The sequence below is a fragment of the Hakea prostrata genome, chromosome 3 (genome assembly GCF_041222555.1).
Source record: "Hakea prostrata isolate BN-2017 chromosome 3, UWA_Hpros_2, whole genome shotgun sequence".
Taxonomy (NCBI): Eukaryota; Viridiplantae; Streptophyta; class Magnoliopsida; order Proteales; family Proteaceae; genus Hakea; species Hakea prostrata.
In genome coordinates, this window is record NC_142602.1 from 25,484,411 (window position 1) to 25,502,447 (window position 18,037).

General features: G+C 36.8%; 2 protein-coding genes across 2 annotated transcripts; one reads left to right on the forward strand and one right to left on the reverse strand.

The window, feature by feature from the left end:
- Positions 1 to 481: 481 nt before the first annotated feature.
- On the forward strand, positions 482 to 3,685 carry LOC149021874 (ras-related protein RABE1c-like). The gene is made up of 8 exons (XM_089150051.1): positions 482 to 697; positions 1,588 to 1,660; positions 1,750 to 1,850; positions 2,378 to 2,443; positions 2,646 to 2,743; positions 2,822 to 2,884; positions 2,961 to 3,053; positions 3,142 to 3,685. The coding sequence occupies exons 1-8, from the start codon at positions 625 to 627 to the stop codon at positions 3,223 to 3,225; spliced, it is 651 nt and encodes a 216-aa protein (XP_089006177.1). The 5' UTR covers positions 482 to 624; the 3' UTR covers positions 3,226 to 3,685.
- A 1,510-nt stretch (positions 3,686 to 5,195) lies between these two features.
- On the reverse strand, positions 5,196 to 16,817 carry LOC149021875 (ras-related protein RABC2a-like). The gene is made up of 6 exons (XM_089150052.1): positions 16,242 to 16,817; positions 14,810 to 14,878; positions 13,673 to 13,738; positions 13,030 to 13,151; positions 7,306 to 7,434; positions 5,196 to 6,068 (listed from the first exon to the last, which is right to left on the reverse strand). Exons 1-6 carry the CDS (start codon positions 16,357 to 16,359, stop codon positions 5,958 to 5,960), a joined length of 615 nt encoding a protein of 204 aa, XP_089006178.1. The 5' UTR covers positions 16,360 to 16,817; the 3' UTR covers positions 5,196 to 5,957.
- Positions 16,818 to 18,037: the final 1,220 nt, after the last annotated feature.

An 18,037-nucleotide genomic window follows, 5' to 3' on the forward strand; every position in this document is an offset into this window, starting at 1 on the left:
ATAAAAATTTCATTTTTTATAATAATAGATACGGAGGATGAGGTTACACAAGTACAGATACGGGCTATTAGCGTCACCTCCTAAAAGGGTAATAAAATTAACTACGTAACTAAAACAAAAGCAGGTTAAAATCCAGTATCTTTTGTGTTTAATATAAATCTGAATTGTTCTTCTCATCAATCGATATAAAAGTTGGGTTAAATTAATGTTTGGAGGGAAAGAAATCATTCTCAAGATTAACTCTTCAAATAATTATCATCAAAAAGCACTCTTGGAATAATTGGAAGAGAACCGGGGTACTAATGTACTATACACATAACCGAAAGAAAAAGAAAAGAAAAAAAAGAGAGCAATAAGGAAAATGCTATCCGGTGGCGTGGCTTCTGCACCAGTAATAGGATCCAAAACGAAATTACTACTTCACCCCTTGAAATATTACAATTCCATCCATGTACAAGGAAGTCTCAGGTTATTCTTTTTAGTTGCTTTTCCCCGCCCTTGGTGCCAGATCTCCTTTGGAGTCTCGGTGGAAGAGTGAGAATTTGCAGTTCGATCCAAAAGAAGCTTAGCGAGAAACTGAAACGACAATCTAAAAGAATCACAGAGAGTGAAAGTGGGAGAGTAATGGCGGCTCCTCCGGCACGAGCTCGTGCTGACTACGATCACCTCATAAAGCTTTTACTAATCGGCGACAGCGGTAAGTTAACACATCTTTTCTCCCTCTATTGATGCTTTCCGTATGTAATACATATTATTAGGGTTCTTTCTTTCCCTTCTCCATATCGATTACTGATTCATCCATCTTCCATATTTAGATTTTCGTGCTTCATTTCTGTTTTATGATTATTGTCTCTCTCTAAATTACCTGGGTTCTAATCTTACCGATGATGTCTTGGTTTGTAATTGTGATCCTTGGCTTTCTGGGGTTTCTTGCAATACGCTGTCATGGCTGTTTGTGAATATTTCGTGTTTTGTTTTATTTCAATTTTAGAATAGAGTAGAAAGATATGAAGATTTGGCTTTGTAATGTCTTTTATGGATAAGAGATGAAGATGTGGATGAGAGGATGTATATATGCAAGTCTGTAACACCAATACTTGGAATATGTACTTATCTATGGGCGGGCTTTGTTGATCCTTCGTAGTGTCATACTTTCAATATGTATGTTTGTCCTTTCAGACGTGCATCTTGTTTGTCTCAAAACGTATTAACTGGATAGCACCTCTTGTCTGATTGGTTTACTTGACCCAATTTAGTTGGGATAAGAATGAGGTGTCGTTGAATAACTTACTATTAATTTTACCCAATATCCATCGTCTGAGACTAACCTCATCTCCTTTACTTTATAAATTGTATTGGTTTTCTCTCATTCTAAACTGTAATTTCATATAACCTTTGCAAATGTTTGAAATGTTGTTTCTTCACTTGACACTATTTGTATCCCCCTTCGCTGGATATCATTTCTGATATTCCTTGTGCTTGTTGTTCTGGAGAACGGATTAGATGATAGCATCCTGATGGCGAACTTTCCTCTTTTATCTGCTCCTTTCTTCTTCAAGGCAACTGATTAATTATCCACATTTGCAGGGGTCGGAAAGAGTTGCTTATTGTTGCGTTTCTCAGATGATACCTTTACGACTAGTTTTATTACTACCATAGGGTGTGTCACTCAACAAACCTCAGATTGGGTTGCTGTTTGTAGTCATCTCATAATTTAATGTGTGGATGAAAGTTTGATGCCTCTTTCAGGATTGACTTCAAGATTAGGACCATTGAGCTTGATGGGAAGCGCATCAAACTGCAAATTTGGGATACAGCTGGTCAAGAACGTTTCCGTACAATAACAACAGGTAGCTAATTCAGTTGAGCAATATTATTCTTGCAGTATGGAAAATTGTGGCTTGTTAGCTGGGTCTTGAGTCTTGACTACAATGGCACCTTCTGATTAGTGTAATGAAATAACCATTGTATATGTAGAGCAATGAGGTAGCAAGTTTTCATCGTTATTTGGTATAATGTTACTGGAAGACCAAAGATGGATTTGAAGAAAACTTGGTTTAGCTTGCTATGAGTAACATACCAAAAGAGCTAGAAGTAAATATGTTGCTCAAGCAGAGAACAGACCTATTTTCCAATATGCCTTTCTGACAGACAAAAGTTTGCACAGATAATCACTAGGTGAATCACATCCTTTGCAGCATCAGAATGTTTGCAAGAGTATTACCTAGTAGGTTTTTTTGGGTCAAAACACCTAATAAGTTCTTACATTCATATTTTAGTATCCTTGGAATATAATGTCAAAAGACATAACACCCACTCCCTTTTAGTTTTTCCTTTTACCGTTTGACAATTTACATCTGATTTATCACTTTTGTAGCTTATTACAGGGGAGCCATGGGTATATTGTTGGTCTATGACGTCACAGACGAGTCGTCTTTCAACAGTATCCACTTCTTATTTTCCTTTGTTGCTTCTCTTTTGGTTCTAGTATTCTTCATTTTCTGAAACACTATGTATGAAAAACTTCAAACAGATCTACGTTAGAAAGTGAAGAAGGATATGAAAGTTGGGGGTGTGGTAGGGGAAGTTAAAGCTAACCTGCTTGTCTTTTTGCATCTGTGTTCCTTGATAAAAGACTTCTGTAGACATCAAGAACTGGATTCGGAACATTGAGCAGCATGCATCTGATAATGTTAACAAGATATTGGTGGGCAACAAAGCTGATATGGATGAGAGCAAGAGGGTAATATAGGAGCTAGTTTTAAATGTCATATTCTTTCTTTTCAAGATGGTGGTCACTTAATATTGGATTTTCTGGTAGGCTGTGCCAACATCACGGGGCCAGGCACTAGCAGATGAGTATGGTATCAAGTTCTTTGAAACGGTAAGCTCATGTTACATTTTAGCCCCTCACAAGATTACAGTACAGTGTGACCTCCTCTTTTACCCCATTTGTGCAGAGTGCGAAAACAAACTTAAACGTGGAGCAGGTTTTCTTTTCCATTGCAAGAGACATAAAGAAAAGACTGGCTGAAAGTGACTCAAAAGTGGAGGTAATATTTTCCTTCTCAAACATTAGAATCGGAATTCAGATTAAGATGTTAAGTTATCCCTCTGTTTGACCTTTCCTATTTTGTGCAGCCCCAGTCCATCAAGATTGGTAAACCAGACCAAGCTGATAGTTCTGGTACAGCTCCCGTGAAATCTGCTTGCTGTGGTTCCTGAGGTTTTATGGTTGCTCTTTATTTCACGTGTTTATGGTTGAGAAGAGTTTCAGGGTTTCTTTTTAGACTTAATTGGTATAGTACTTTCTTCCTTCCTCCAAAAATTGTACTTTCTTATTCCCTCCCTCTTTTGCTCAAATCTTTAGAGATTCTGCCAAATTTCTAAGCTCTGAGCAACATGTCTAGCGTTCACTTTCTTTCTTTCTTTACTTCTTTTTTTTTTTTTCCCTTTACTTTCTTGTAGATGAGTTCTCATCAATGTTGTTCTTGGTATAACGATAACCAATATATTTTGAAGTAGTGATGGCTGGCTTCTACCGCTTGTTAACCAAGTGCTTGTTGCACTGGAAAAATTGTGGGTTTATTATTCTGTCAAAGCAGTGCTTTCACTTTTTTGGAGCTTGCTTGCCAAGGAAACCTGGAGCTTTGACCTTGACAGTAAATGATGCAATTTGAATTGACTTCCTTGTACTCTTGGTTTTTTGTTCAGTAGATTTCATGATCTTTGATAGCTATGGTCATTCTTATATGTCAGTATGCTAGGATTCTCAATTTACAACTACACAGTGGAAATGTGTACCCATACAAACGATATAGTTGTGCAAGGCACTACATTCTGAAGTTCCATGGGATTTTTTTAAATTTAACCATCATTGAACATCTGCTTGTAGAAATATCTTGTGAAAATGCAATATTATGCACTCTGTTAGGGTTATTGACTAGACTTTTCCCTGTATCCTGGCAGTAAGTTTTTAATTAAGCTTAGTTATTATTAAGCAGGTATTTATTGTGCCGCATTTTTCATCGGTCAGCAATACAAAGTAGAAATCTTCTAGATTAGCATTAGATGTATCAAGAGAGCATTCTTCATTGCCGAATTTTGCCACTGAGTTCCCCAAAATTTTGGTGTATGATGAATTTACTGGCAATTTGTAGTCAACCAGAAAAATAAAGTTGAAGATCCCTCGATCGGATATTATTAAATTTTAGATATAGATTCCATTACTTGATCTGTTGTCCAATTTCATCTTGTTTCGGTTTAACCTTTTTTCTGTTGAAGCTGTTGTATTTTTTTTATTATTATTATTTGTGGGTAGTCGAAGCTGTTGTAGTATAGCATTTGTGTAGTTGCTTTGGTTAATTTTTCAGAGAAGGATACTGCTTCCCAGACTGACTTCCTCTTACCATATTTTGGGATTCAGCAAGCGTGTGATTTGCTATCATGGTTAGGTTTTAAGCGAATATCATATATATTTAACATGTTTAACTGGCTAACCTTTATTTAATAGTGTGTGGATAAGAAGATTCTACCCAAGAAAAAAAGAATATGGATAAGAAGATGAACTTGTACTAGTAGCTCAATATGATGCCAGCCATCCGACTTGAGAATTGAGATGTTCTGAGATGGGGTTGGTAATGACTAACGAGGTCTTTTTGCATGAACAAGGGAATTATTCTATTTGTTTTCAAATGAGGAGGTACTTTGCATCGATATGAAATTTACTTGTATGTTCAGCCGCAATTCGCAAACATACCCTCTCAATCAGGATGGCTGCGTTTTCCGGATGAGCTTTGGTTGATACGTAACCAAGCTGGTCTATGTTACTTGAGGTGATGTAGGTATATATAATCAACAACTTAAACCAAGAAAACTAAGAGAAATAGGACTAGTTCCTCCTTCACCCACAGTAGACCTTTGGCCTGTCAGATTGGACTACGTAAAGACATTTAAGTACGGGAATCCAGTGCTCCCTGATGTGGTGCATGCAAGGATGATGCCTCCTAAAGTAGCGTCCAAAGGTGGCAAGCAAGATGCAGGATGGATCTATAAAGCGATAAGAATCTGGCTAATTTTAATTTGATCAAACCACTACAGACTCCATCACTGCGATCGACGCCCATCTCTCTGGCTGACAAGGAAAAGAACGAATCAACCTCCGGAGAATGGGAAAGAACACCCTCTTTGTCCTTTTCCTCTTTTCCCTCGTGTTTTTGTCTCAGTGCACATTGCACATGCAGCTATATTCCATAGGTGATTGAACCAAAAATGTCTTTTTTTTCAGCGCCAATTTCAGTGTTTTGTGGAAGGAACGATTCTCCCTCTGCTTGTACAGAATGAGAGAGAGAATGAAGTTGACATTCTCACTGTCAACAAATTGCAGTGTCAGATGACCTGAAATAAAGCTTCAGCTTGCCAGTAGGGGACTAAATGAAACACCATGAAGGTTGATGAACTTCTGCAAATTATACTAGGATAGCAAAATTTTATGACTTTTTACAAATGAATGCCGTTCAGCAAAGCACTACCTTCATTGCAGAGAACAAGAAGAAACTTCAACCTCTGTTCAAAAATAAAGTGATACAAGAAGAAGATATTGAACTAAAAAAGCCACCAAGCCAGCTATCTTGTGCGTGAATTATACATCTGCTGTTAGAACAATCAAAACTACTACATGTGCTTTCTGTTTACATCAACACCTTCACCACAGAGTTTTGTTCAGTTTCCACTGCCCCACCCGTAGTTCACAAATGAATTGCAAAGAAGATACAGCAAAAGATAGACTCAGGATGTCCTAACAATTCACTGAAAGAAGACATGAGAACAGAAATCATCATTTACAGCATTAGATCTGCATAGATCCAATTGTCCCACACTTGTTAGTTACACCATCTGGGAACCTTTGATTTGATTTCCAGGTGAAAATTTTCCCAAGTAGAGCCTTGAAAAGCTGCTCAAGAGCAACAACCCCTGCTGGGAGGTGTCTGATATTCTGGTTTCTGCTTCAAAATATTCCTCTTTACTATACTTGATCCTTCTTCCAGTAGAGTAGGGACCTCCATTATCTGTAGAAATAATTTGATTAGAGCTTCCATCATCCCTGAACTAATATTTTCAGAATACATATCATTCACCAATAATAAAATTCATTCGGAATACCCCTAAAAATGCAGTATCTTGTGCCTTCCGGATATCAGAAAGTAATCGGGATTGTTAAAGCCCAAAGAAGATGAAATATGTCATGTCAAGAGCCACTTTCTACATTCTTTTGTGGACCAACATAGACCAGTGCTCATACATCTAATCCGATCCCAAATTTCAAACCTCTGGTAGATAAAGATCCTCAATGGAAATAAAACATGATTTTTTTTACATTTCTCTAGAATACAGCATAGCAAAGAAAATAGCATACAAGGTGTCTGTATGGTGGTCATTTTTATTTTATCTTTTTTCTTTTTTAAGTTTCATCCCAATAGGAGTCGGTCAAGTCACAAAACAAGCCGTCAAAATAAAACCAAAACTATGAAGAGGGAGCATGAGACCATTAAGGAGATATGGGTGAACAAACACGAGTATACAATTAAATAGGAGGAATGGTTGAATTTTGATAGGACCAATCCATGCAATTCCGAAGGATCACCCAACTAGGTGGATCTATAACTTTTCCCATTTTCCTCCCCTTTTCTTTTGTGTGTGTGTTGGGGTTGGGGGAAAGAAGGGCCAAAGTTGTGGTACTACAGGATCACGATTCCAAAAAGTCACTGAATATTATAAATTCCAAATTTGACAATTTTTAAAGCAATACAATACAAAAAGTTGGTTACTACGGAGTTCCATAAACCAACAAGAAGTCAAGAAAACCCAAAGTTCTTGAGGAATGTTAACAAAACTACAAAAGCCCTCCTTATTTTCTTCTATGTATATAGCTGCAAATTAGGCGGTGCACATTCTGAACCTAACGTAAATGATAAAACTAACTTTGTGCTTATCCATAAGAGATCTCAAGTGTACAGGCTCTACTACTGACTTTCATTTAACCAGTTGTCTCAAAAAAAAAGTAGTGTCAAAATGCTAAATTTAAAACAGCACTGAGGGTGAATTCAAGAGAATACTTTTGGTGGGGCTTCTTTCTTTTTTTCCTTTTTTTTCTTTTTTTCTTTTTTAAAGTTTTTGAGGTGGTGGTAAGGGGTTTTTTGGGTGCTTTTTTTTGGAGGGGTCGGGGGGAGGGTGTTGTTGGAGGTTGTAATTTAACCTGTTTGCAACAACATTCAGCAGAGTCTAGGTAGGAAATTAAAAGTTTACCTTTAAAGCAAGTTCTTCAAAACATTTTTCGATGTTTTGCCTAGTTTTTGCACTAGATTCCAGAAATAAGCATCCACACTCTTGTGCAAGAGCCATTCCTTCCTCTTTAGTAACAGCCCGTTCACTTTCCTGAGAACATCATATTTCATCAACACATGCAGAAATGATCATACACAGACATCACGAAAATATGGATTAGCAGAAAAATCTCCATCAGCTAAAATAAAACTACATTCTGTTTCATTTATAATGGTAAAAGAAATTCAACTGAATAGCGAAGAGAACCAGAATGAAAGAAGAAAGCAGGTTATCAGCAGTCCTCCTGGGGACTAGATACAGTGAGTATGTCTGTTGTCTAGTGAAAAAGTTAATGATAGAGCATGTCCTCCTCGAGACAGAACAGGGAGTAGATACCCCGCTGTCTATCCAAGCTAGAATGCGTCCTCTTTAGGGTTCCTGGTAACAGGTTTTATGGGGTCCTTCACCATAAATTATGCCGCATCATTCAGTCCCAGGGTCTAAGGATTGAGATACTGAGTAGAATAAGTGAAATGAGCCAGGCTGACCACACTCTTATGTGCACACCTGGTAGTTTACTTAAACGGCTAGCCTGACCCGAAAGAAATTTATTCTCATAAACGATACTAAGGTACACATACCCATTTATATATCGTAGCATGCTCAGCTCACTGGGCCTTTTAGCTCCCTCCTCTATTTGTGATATTTTATGGATGATACACCTTCATTCCAAATCTATCTGTTAGCCTAATAAGTTTCTATAGTATCTACTACGACTGTTCTTCATCCTGTAACATAAAAGTAGCATAAGCTACCTTCTAATTATAAATACGCTTTAACAATTTATACAAACACTGAGCAACCAGATCAGCCCAGTTTGAAATCCAGCAAACTGAATCCTGGGAAAACGCCTGTATGTGGGCAAGGTTCTTCTATCTCCCTTGGGGGTTTCTGTAATGGTCTTTTTATCGTATCCAATCAAGGCTGAGGACCCATTTGATAACGGAACAAGTGTTTCTGCTTTGGAAAGCACCAGAAACAGTTTTGAGTGTTTCTGGAAGCAATAAAACTTTTATAGGCATTTGATAAAACTTTCTAAGATGAAGCAAATGAAGAAGAGATTAATGCAGCAAGAAGCTAATTTTGATAGACTAGCTCAAAAGAGAGGAGAATACGAATAACCCAAAGGATCCATTTTGCAATCATAGGGACTAGGGTTTCATATGGAGATGGAGAAGATGATGAACTGAACAATCCTTAGCCGCTTAGGTTGAAGAAGCAATGAAAGTCTTAGCAGTATGAGAGGGTTTTAATAGGGTTCTTATGTTTAGAATGCCCAATGCCATGAATACCCCTCTCTAAAATTAGTTCACTTAAACCCGATCAGCATGCAACTTTTGTTTCTAGCAACAGATTGAACAACAATCTGTTGAGTCAAAAGTGTTTATCGAAACAGAAATTTCAATTTATGATTCAGAAACCTGAAAAGAAACAGTTCTATCAAACGGTTTTCGGCCAATTTTTTTGTTTCTCAAAGCAATAAACACCAAAAACTGTTTTTCAGTGGGTTATCAAATGGGTCCAATATTGTTTCCTTTATTGCTCACACTAGGCTCAATCGAAATATATCAATCCAATCAAATTGATTCTACATCTGGAAATAAATTTTTCAAACTCTTCTTTCTTTCTATTGTTCAACTGCATCTCAAATGTCCAGTTCTGTACTCGCTTAAGGCTAAGGAACTCAACAGATTGACACTACCAAATGAACCATAGTCTGTCTTAGGAAATGCTAATCAAATTATAAAATACCCATTATGTAACCAAGCTTCTGGTTGGACTTAGGATTAATTTAACTTAATTAGCTTAATTAAGCATGCTTGGTCAGAACCAACCTACAACCACCTCAATCTTTTAAAACATGTGGATTGCCATTTAATGAGGAACGGGATAGAGAAGAAAGAAGGATAAAGAAGTAGGGAAAGAAGGGGAAATCTGAGAAGAATTAGACTTGAAGAAGGGGAAGGAGAAGAACACTCATAAGAAGAAGAAGAAGAAAAGAGGCGAGAGAGAGAAAGGGGCTGCAAACCCACAATGCTGAAGCTTGAATTCATCTTTCTTTCTTCTTCTTTTTTTCCCACTCTCAAAAATCTTTTTTTTTCCATTACAATGGAAGGAAGGGCCTATGTATAGCTTGGCTAGAGCTTTACAAAAAATAGAAACTTAGTAGACTGAAAATTGAAACTAATATCCTAGTAACTAGTAACTAGTGACTAAGAACTTTATGGAAGTAGAAACTAAACTAAGACCCTAAATCACCCAAGAATAAAATCTTCATGCAATTTGATTTTGGGCCCACAAATCCTCTATGAAATATTCCCAGTATGCCAACTAATGTCTGCGACACTGTTCACGTAAACAGTGACATGAACAGTATTTGGCCTCTCTTCTTCATGTTTTGTCTCATTGTAGCAATTATTCAGGTTGATTGGTAAAAATTGTGGAGCAAGGGGACCTTCTAGTTGGACCAACTGGCTAGTTTGAAGTGGCCTTCAATGCTGGTTCGAATTGGTTCCTAGCTGGTTGTCCTGCATCAATTTCTCCATCTCTTAAAGAAAGAAAAAATTGTCCTCAAAGTTTCATAGAAAGAGTCTGTCTCATGATCAGCACCACAAAAGAGGATTTGATAGGTGTTTGCAGCATTTTTTGGTCGCAAAGATCTCAAGAAGGAGAAGAAAAGTAGGGAAGAGAGACAAGAAGGTTGAACAGGCCGCAAGATAGAGGAGATTTACCCAGGTTTGGGCTCTGATACCAATTAATGAGGGATGAGTAGAGAAGAAAAAAGGATAAATAAGACGTGGGAAAGAAGGGGAAATCTGAGAAAACCCAAACTTGAAGAAGGAGAAGAACACTCATAAAAAGAAAAAGAATAAGAGAAGAGGAGAGAGAGAGAAAGGGGCTGCAAACCCATGATGCTAAATCTTGAATTCATCTTTCTTTCTTTCTTTCTTTCTTTCTTGCAATGTAAGGGTCTATCTATAGCTTAGTTAAAAGCTTTACAAGGAATAAAAACTTAGTAGACTGAATGTAGAAACTAATATCCTAGTAACTAGTGATAATAGAATCTTATGGAAATAGAGACTAATTATATTAAAAATGGGTAATTTTCATCCGGACCCCCTGAGGTTTGGTCTATGTCATTTTTAATCCAAAAAAATTGAGACTTTGCTTTTGCCTCCCCTGTGCTATAAAAAAAATCAATTTAAGGACAAATTATCACTTATTGATCATCAACAACAACAATAAGCCTTGTCCCAACTAAATGGGGTCGGCTACATGGATTCTTGATCAATTTGCCCTTATTCATTTTTTTTTAATATATATATTTTTTACATACACACCCCCACTTACCATGAAACTTGTGACTCCCCTTTTAGTCCAAAAATGACAGAAAGTTCCTAGAATTCAAATAAATTTTAAAATATGAACAAAATACCTTTATATGTTAAAATGACTCAAGTACCCCTTAGCTTAAACCCTATTTGGAAAGTAGAATCTTAGCTGAGATGGATGAAGAGATTCCCCCTTGACCCATCTTCTTCATCTCCCATTTGCTCAACTCAACCAAGGAGCAAACACCCATCTCCATTTAAGGTTAATCTTTGCAAATAGGGTTTAAGCTAAGGGGCACTTGAGTCATTTTAACATATAGGAGTATTTCGGTCATATTTTAAAATTTATTTGAATTCTAGGCTTTTTTTTTATAATTTTTGGACTAAAAGGGGAGTCACGAGTTTCATGGCAGGTGGGGGTGTGTATGTAAAAAATTTAAATAAAAAAAAAAAAAAAGAATGAGAGCAAATTGGTCATAAAATTGAAATTTGTCCTTAAATTGACTTTTTCTACAGTACAGGGGAGGCAAATGCAAAATCTCAGTTTTTTTTTACTAAAAATGACATAGACCAAACCTCAGGGGGTCCAAATGAAAATTACCCATTAAAAACTATCAAACTAGAAACTTAACTAAGGTCCTAAATCGTCCAAGAATAAAATCTTCATGCAATCTAATTTTGGACCCCACAAAGCCTCTACGAAATATGCCAAATAATGGGTTGTGACACTATTCACGTGAACATAAACAGCACTTTGGCCTCCCTTTTTCATGTTTTGTCCTATTGTAGCAATCTAGGTTGATTGGTCAAAATTGTGGAGCAAAGAGATCTTCTAGTTGGACCAGCTAGCAGGTTTGAGGTGGCCTTCAATGCTGGTTCGATTTGGTTCCTAGCTGGTTGTCCTGCATCACCATGTCTTGCCACCACCACCACCTTTCCCATGGACATAGTGGTTGTCCTAACCAAAACTTGGCCAAATCCAAATTGACACCCACCTCCAACAGTACTATCTTGTTAACCATGAAGCTAACCATGCCTCGCCAACACCACTAGCTTTCCCGTGCACATAACAGGTGTCTGGAGTCAACACCCCTATATGCTCCAAGCAATGTGACTGGCTAAGCATTGAGACTACTACCTCTCCCATGCATATGATGGCTGTCCACCATATGATCCAACAGTAGGACAAGACCTTCTAAGCATCAAAAAGCATTCAAACGTGTGAAAATGTTCTGAAGATTAGAGACAGAGATGACCTTCTCCCCCCCCCCCCCCCAAAAAAAAAAAAAAAAAAAGAAAAAGGTGTCTTCTAGTAACTTTGATCAGAAACTCTTCCGATGCTTCTCACTTCGAGGTATACACACATTTGAATGTCTCCCCCTTTTTTTTTTTAATAAATGATGCATTGAGTTGGATCTCTAATCTTCCAGCATGAAGATCACCATGGGTTTGCACATGCTGGGTGTGTAGACACATAGTACTACTGCCTTTACTTTGAAGCCCAAAGATTTTGGTATAAACAGTTGCAAGTTGCAACAATTTATGTTGTCACCCTTGTTTAAAAAGCTTGATCTTGGGATATGAGATTTTAAAAACAATGAAAATCAAAAGACTGCCCCTTTTCTCTTACAGAATTTCAACAAAGTGGAGGTAGTCTCTTTTCTTTTATTCTTTTTTCTTCTATTCTTCTCCCCCATAAGATGCATTGTGGTACGTATGTCAGTAATCAAACCATTCAGAGGAAGAGATCTGAAAGTTCTTGTACATAAGAATAGGGTGAAAATAGGTTTCCGTCATAATGAATGATATCTCTAGTTATACCATATGGTAGTATCTGACTGTAAACTTCCTTACAGTTTTCTAAGAGTCACAATTAAAATAGCGCAAGAGCCTAATAAAGCATTGAGATTTAACCTTTTCGTATGTTTTCTTTCTGCGATAGAAAATTGATAGGCTTGCTGGAACATTGACCTCAAAAGGAATCAATTTTTCTGTCCAGTCTAAAACAGTTAGGCATGTGGATAAGTGCAGAAATTTCACCCCTCGTGCAACTTGAAAAGACACAAATAAAAGCAATATAGAGTTAACATATCACACCATAAACATTCATTTATGTCATTTCACACATCAAATTCTAGGAGCCTAACTGATATGAAAGAGGCAGCAATGTGAATCAGGAAATAGTACTCACGTGACTTTTAAGGTTCATTAGATCCATTATGCAGGTTGAACATAGTACCACCCAAAAATATAGAACAGAAAATAATATTCCTCTCGAGATACTAGTGATGTACAAGAACACTATAGAGCTTACCTTATCAACTTTATTCCCAACAAGCATCTTTATACAACCCTGATTTGTGGAGTAAAGCTCTATCTCCTTTGCCCATACATCTGACAAGTTTGTAAAGGTTTCTCGCTTTGTAACATCATACACTGAAATGGGTAAATCATGAATTAGTTAATTTCACTTGTTTAAAAGAAAAGTACTGTGACCTATTTAAGAATCCACTACCTCAGTAAACAAGTGGAGATTTCATGCATTAAAGAAGCTCAACATACAACAACAAGAACCTACATACTTTTCAAGTAAATAATGACCGCTAGTTTGCTACTTGTTCAGTTCTTCCATCTGAGATTAAAAATGTAGTTTCAGCTCTCAAAGTTCCATGGCAGCTAATGGTTATTCTTTTCAAATCAATTGAACAAATGCTCTTTAACTTGCAATCAGGCACACTTATAAGCGATTTAGGCAATAAAGGCATGCTGAATTCACTTATAGATTTATAGAGAGCTGCATTTGGACATGCTGTCGTTCAAGAGAAGACCAGGTGATACAATAGTCACTACTGAACACCACAAATCTAATTGACTAAATCAAGCATAAATATAGACCCATGTTTTTTTCATGCAAATTACTGAAGAACGTAGATAACTTCAAATTTAGAGAAGCATACCAAGAATTATCCCCTGGGAACCTCTATAGTAGGAGCTCGTTAAAGTTCTGAATCTCTCTTGTCCAGCTGCAATGAAGCACAACAATAATCAAGATCTTTTCTAGTTGGCTGTTTGGATAAGATTCCCCTTCAAATATTAGCAAAAGATTGCAATGATCTCAACAAAATGAGTGAATGAAAATACTACAAGCATGCATTAATTCTCTTTGAACTTATACTAACTCAGAATTGTAACTCATTATCATCTCTATTAACAAAATAAATAGATGGAAAACCCTCAAAAATATGAGAGGAAAGGACATAAAGTTTGAAATGCTGCCTTTGTATAATCAGTAACCATGGGCAAACTACTCAGAATAATAATGACTACTTTTTTATTTTTTTTAACAAAGCAAATATGTATATAAAGTCTTAATGCCAAATATTCTCTATGGAAATTCTTGCTTTCAATCTACCTAACAAAATTGTATTAGGAGCCAAAACCAAAACTGAAGAGATACTCATTTATACTCAATGAGGAATACATAAGTAAAACATGACTGGCAAGCAAAAGTTTTGCTGGTAAACACAAAAAAAGTGGATAGTGAATGGCAATGGGGCAGGCTCAACCAAAAATCATAAACAACATTTCTGAGGTATTGCAAAACAATAATCAAACCGACCTGCCAAACATCCATGGGTTCATTAAATTTACATGATAACAAGTGCAAATACCCGATTTTGAGGTCGATTGTGATGGGTATGGGGGGTTGAGCTGGGTGGGCATGTAAAGGCTTTGAACTTTCCTACATACGGTTCAGAGAATTTGCCAACAGGCAATTTTATCAGATACCTATCCAGATAGGCCTGCATCAGACAGAATTGCCCTAGATTCAAATGAAAAAGAAAAGAAAAAAAATTAAAAACTTTTACTTTTATCGTTGTGTCCTTGGACCATACCAGTCCACCAATATGGGATTGACCAAGAATCAGTTTCAGCCTCTTCTGATACCGGTATAAATTGGCGTTCCAATACCTGTCTCTAAAACTATGGTCTGGACTGAAAAATTCATGCAGGACAAAAACGTAAGCACAGATTTCACATTCAACCTATAAAGGTCAAGATATTGATTCAAAGACAAATTCTTAATTTATTACCTGTATCCCAAATTGTAAGCTTCAATCTCTTCCCACCAATTGTGAGTTGCTTAATCTTAAAATCCACACCTGGGCAATGTTAATACATGACTGTATCAGCATATGATTAGACAGATTAGAAAAAAAAATTAATGCCTTAAAAGGTATACTAAAAGCGTCTTATGACCACTGAATCCAAAAAGCAAACAACACCATGCTAACAATATGAATGATCCCGTTCTCCAATCAGATAAAAGCTCTAGAGTATCATTTATAATGGCACATGCTCATTTCCTCACTACCAAGTAAAGTATACACTTTGATTAAATGGCTGGCAGCACAGGGAAGAGATAAGTAGCCTCATACTGGTCTGGAGCATCAGTCTTCAACAGTAATTGAGACCAACAACACAAACAAATTTAAAGAATTAACAATAATAATGATAAAGACAGGGACAGTTTGATATTGCATGCGAGATAGCCTTAGCTGGTAATAATATATCAGTTCAAAGCAACCATGCAGCTGAACCCCATGATCCAACCGATTTTGAAAATAAGCAAGGATCTAAATCAAGTAAAGTTTATATAGTTTTGAAATACCAAAACTGTTGCAATGTATTCCCATCAAAACAGAGCACCATGTATTCTGAGCAAGCAAGCTGCGTGCTTCTAATGTAAAATCAATTCATCATCCAAAGATAGCATTTACATGGAAGGAGTACTTAAATCTAGCATTCTTAAAGATTGCATTACACGCTTGAGTTCTGATACATCCTCCTTTCGAACAATTTATTGACCAATAGAAATCCTGTGCTTTCTTCTATTTTACATTATGATGAACTTTGAATCTTGACAGATCAAGTGTAAGATCTTTACAAAGAGGTGCAAATAAATTCTGTCCGACATTTGATTGGAAAGACTAGATTGAGCCATGACAAAAGCAGAGAGCTCATATTGTCACTGACAATGATTCTAACCGACTCCACTTCTCAGAAATGTTTGAACAATTCAATAATATATGCATAGACATAGTGAAACTAGTTTTCTCACTACTCACAATTCAAATTGGAACCAGACAACGGCAAAAAACAACTGCCAGCTTCTGATCCACATGAATCCGAACACTGTTCCGTCTGACAATATTAGTTCTTCCAACAGGTTTATAGCGAAAGACAATTTGAGCATAAAAATTTTAACAAAAATTGGGGGGAAATATAATATACAATAAATCAAAGCTCAAAACATCGTAAGTAAGCAAACAGCTAGACCATCCCTGCGTATAAGAATCAAACGAGAGAAACGACAGAGAAACAGCACGAAACATCAGAAGCTCGGTATCTCCAAATCGAGAATGCGTGACCACAAGACCTGTTTAAATGATGATGCAAAAAAGCAAAAAGCTACGAAACATAAAATCTACTCCAAACCGTGTTTCTGAAGGATGGAAACCGTACCGATGGTAGGAGATAGCTCATCAACGGAGTTGGAGATGAAGCTAACAAGAAGACTGCTCTTACCGACCCCCGAATCGCCGATCAGCAAGATCTTGAAAGAGTAATCGTACGACCCCATCGCTCGAACTCAGAACTTCCACTCCCTACCTCCCTCTGGTAGGTCGTAACTGTACAGCGCTTCAGTAAGACCAACTAGGAGCTATAATTTATGTACTATTATATAAAGCTACGGACCGAGAAGGAATAAAAAGTAGTGAATAGAAAGGAGTTTCATGTGCTTTGGAGCCACAAGTGGGGCTTGATGCTGAGTGTTACTGTCAGACACAAGCACAGACGAAAAGCAAAAGAAAAGGCGTCATAAGCATCAACTGAAACAGCGACAATAATGTGTAAGCTTTCGATCTCCTCTCCTGATTTCCTTCTTTCCTTCTTCCTAAACTTGACCGGAGAGGATACAAAATTTACGGCGACTGAATAGGAATCGCCGGAGGAAAAGAAGAAAAACTACGAAGCAGAAGGCGGTTACTCTTCAATGATGTCTGTTTGTAAGTCCTTTTCACTTGCTTTGGAGTTGAAGTTGAAATGAAAAAAAAAACAGGTGGCCGTTACAAGACTCGCGACCAAATTCTATTTTCTATTTTAATAATAGTGCCCTCAGAGGAGAGTGGTGGTTGGGTCTCGAAATTCGGTTTTTAGCCTCCTCGATTTTCTACTCAGATCAGCTGAGTTCGGCTGCGAAGTCTAGAATCTTGCCACGTAACGGTACGAACATGAAAACGAAGTGGTTCGGGGAAAGTCATTAATGTCCGGTGTGATTCCTGTCCGTTTGTGAATTAACGCGGAAGAAGTAACATCGCCGAAAAGAAACGATGCTAGATGCCAGCTTCAGTTGTCGTTAAGATTAAGAAACAAACGCGATAAAACGAACAAGAAATGGTAGATTACCGTTTACGTGATATAATCGCATTTCTCTCCCTTTGGCATTTTCTGTCACGTGAGAGAACATGTCTACATGCGCTAGTACATGTGGCTAGACAAATCAACAAAACAAAAACAAAAAAAAATTTACATGTGGCTAGAGCATCAAGTAGGCATTTCATGAGAATTTCCAGCTTAGAAATATTTAAATTATATTACCAAAAAAATTTAAATGTTTAAATTATAAAATATATTATTTTTTATATTTATATGTTTTTTATGGAAAGGATATTCATTCAAATGAAATTAGAAGGAGTAGCTTTATATATAATTACTTTACCTTTGGTCTTAAGAAAATTTGAACTCTCAAGTCTCAACTTCATACTATGAGGCGTTGTCTTTACTAAATAAGTGACTCCTTGAGGTTTATTCATACATTTTAAACTTAATGTTATTCCGAGACATTAATGGAAGGACAAATTACCAAAGCTTTGAGATGGGGGAAGCTTTGGCAATTTTAGCGACAACTTCATTGGATTGGGAAAGGCTACACCAGTAATCTAGCGGAGTAGATTGCCTTAAGCTGATTAATTTCATCAACAATATTATACAACTTACATCCTACTTGTTTGCTACTTGCTGTTCAAGACATTAAGTAACTTTCATTTTACTTAATGTTGAGCTCTTTTGATCATGTATCGAGAGATATTCATTCCATAATTGATACTTTTATGTAGAAGGTCTTGCTTGTTATGTATTGGATAAAATTCCCCACTTTTACAATTTCTGGAACCATGTTGCAATAAGTTGTGGCTGGTAGACGTTATACTTTGGGATAATTTACTTTCTTATGCAAAAAATAATAATAATAAAACATA

Bases quoted from the DNA above. Each gene is read 5' to 3' on its own strand.
- LOC149021874 (XM_089150051.1), top strand. From the start codon at position 625: ATGGCGGCTCCTCCGGCACGAGCTCGTGCTGACTACGATCACCTCATA. The intron at 698-1,587 runs GTAAGTTAACAC...CCACATTTGCAG, and splicing joins TTTACTAATCGGCGACAGCG to GGGTCGGAAAGAGTTGCTTA. The intron at 3,054-3,141 runs GTAATATTTTCC...TATTTTGTGCAG, and splicing joins AAAGTGACTCAAAAGTGGAG to CCCCAGTCCATCAAGATTGG.
- LOC149021875 (XM_089150052.1), bottom strand. From the start codon at position 16,359: ATGGGGTCGTACGATTACTCTTTCAAGATCTTGCTGATCGGCGATTCG. The intron at 13,739-14,809 runs GTAATAAATTAA...GCTTCATTGCAG, and splicing joins GCTTACAATTTGGGATACAG to CTGGACAAGAGAGATTCAGA. The intron at 13,152-13,672 runs GTATGCTTCTCT...TACCCATTTCAG, and splicing joins TTCCCAGGGGATAATTCTTG to TGTATGATGTTACAAAGCGA.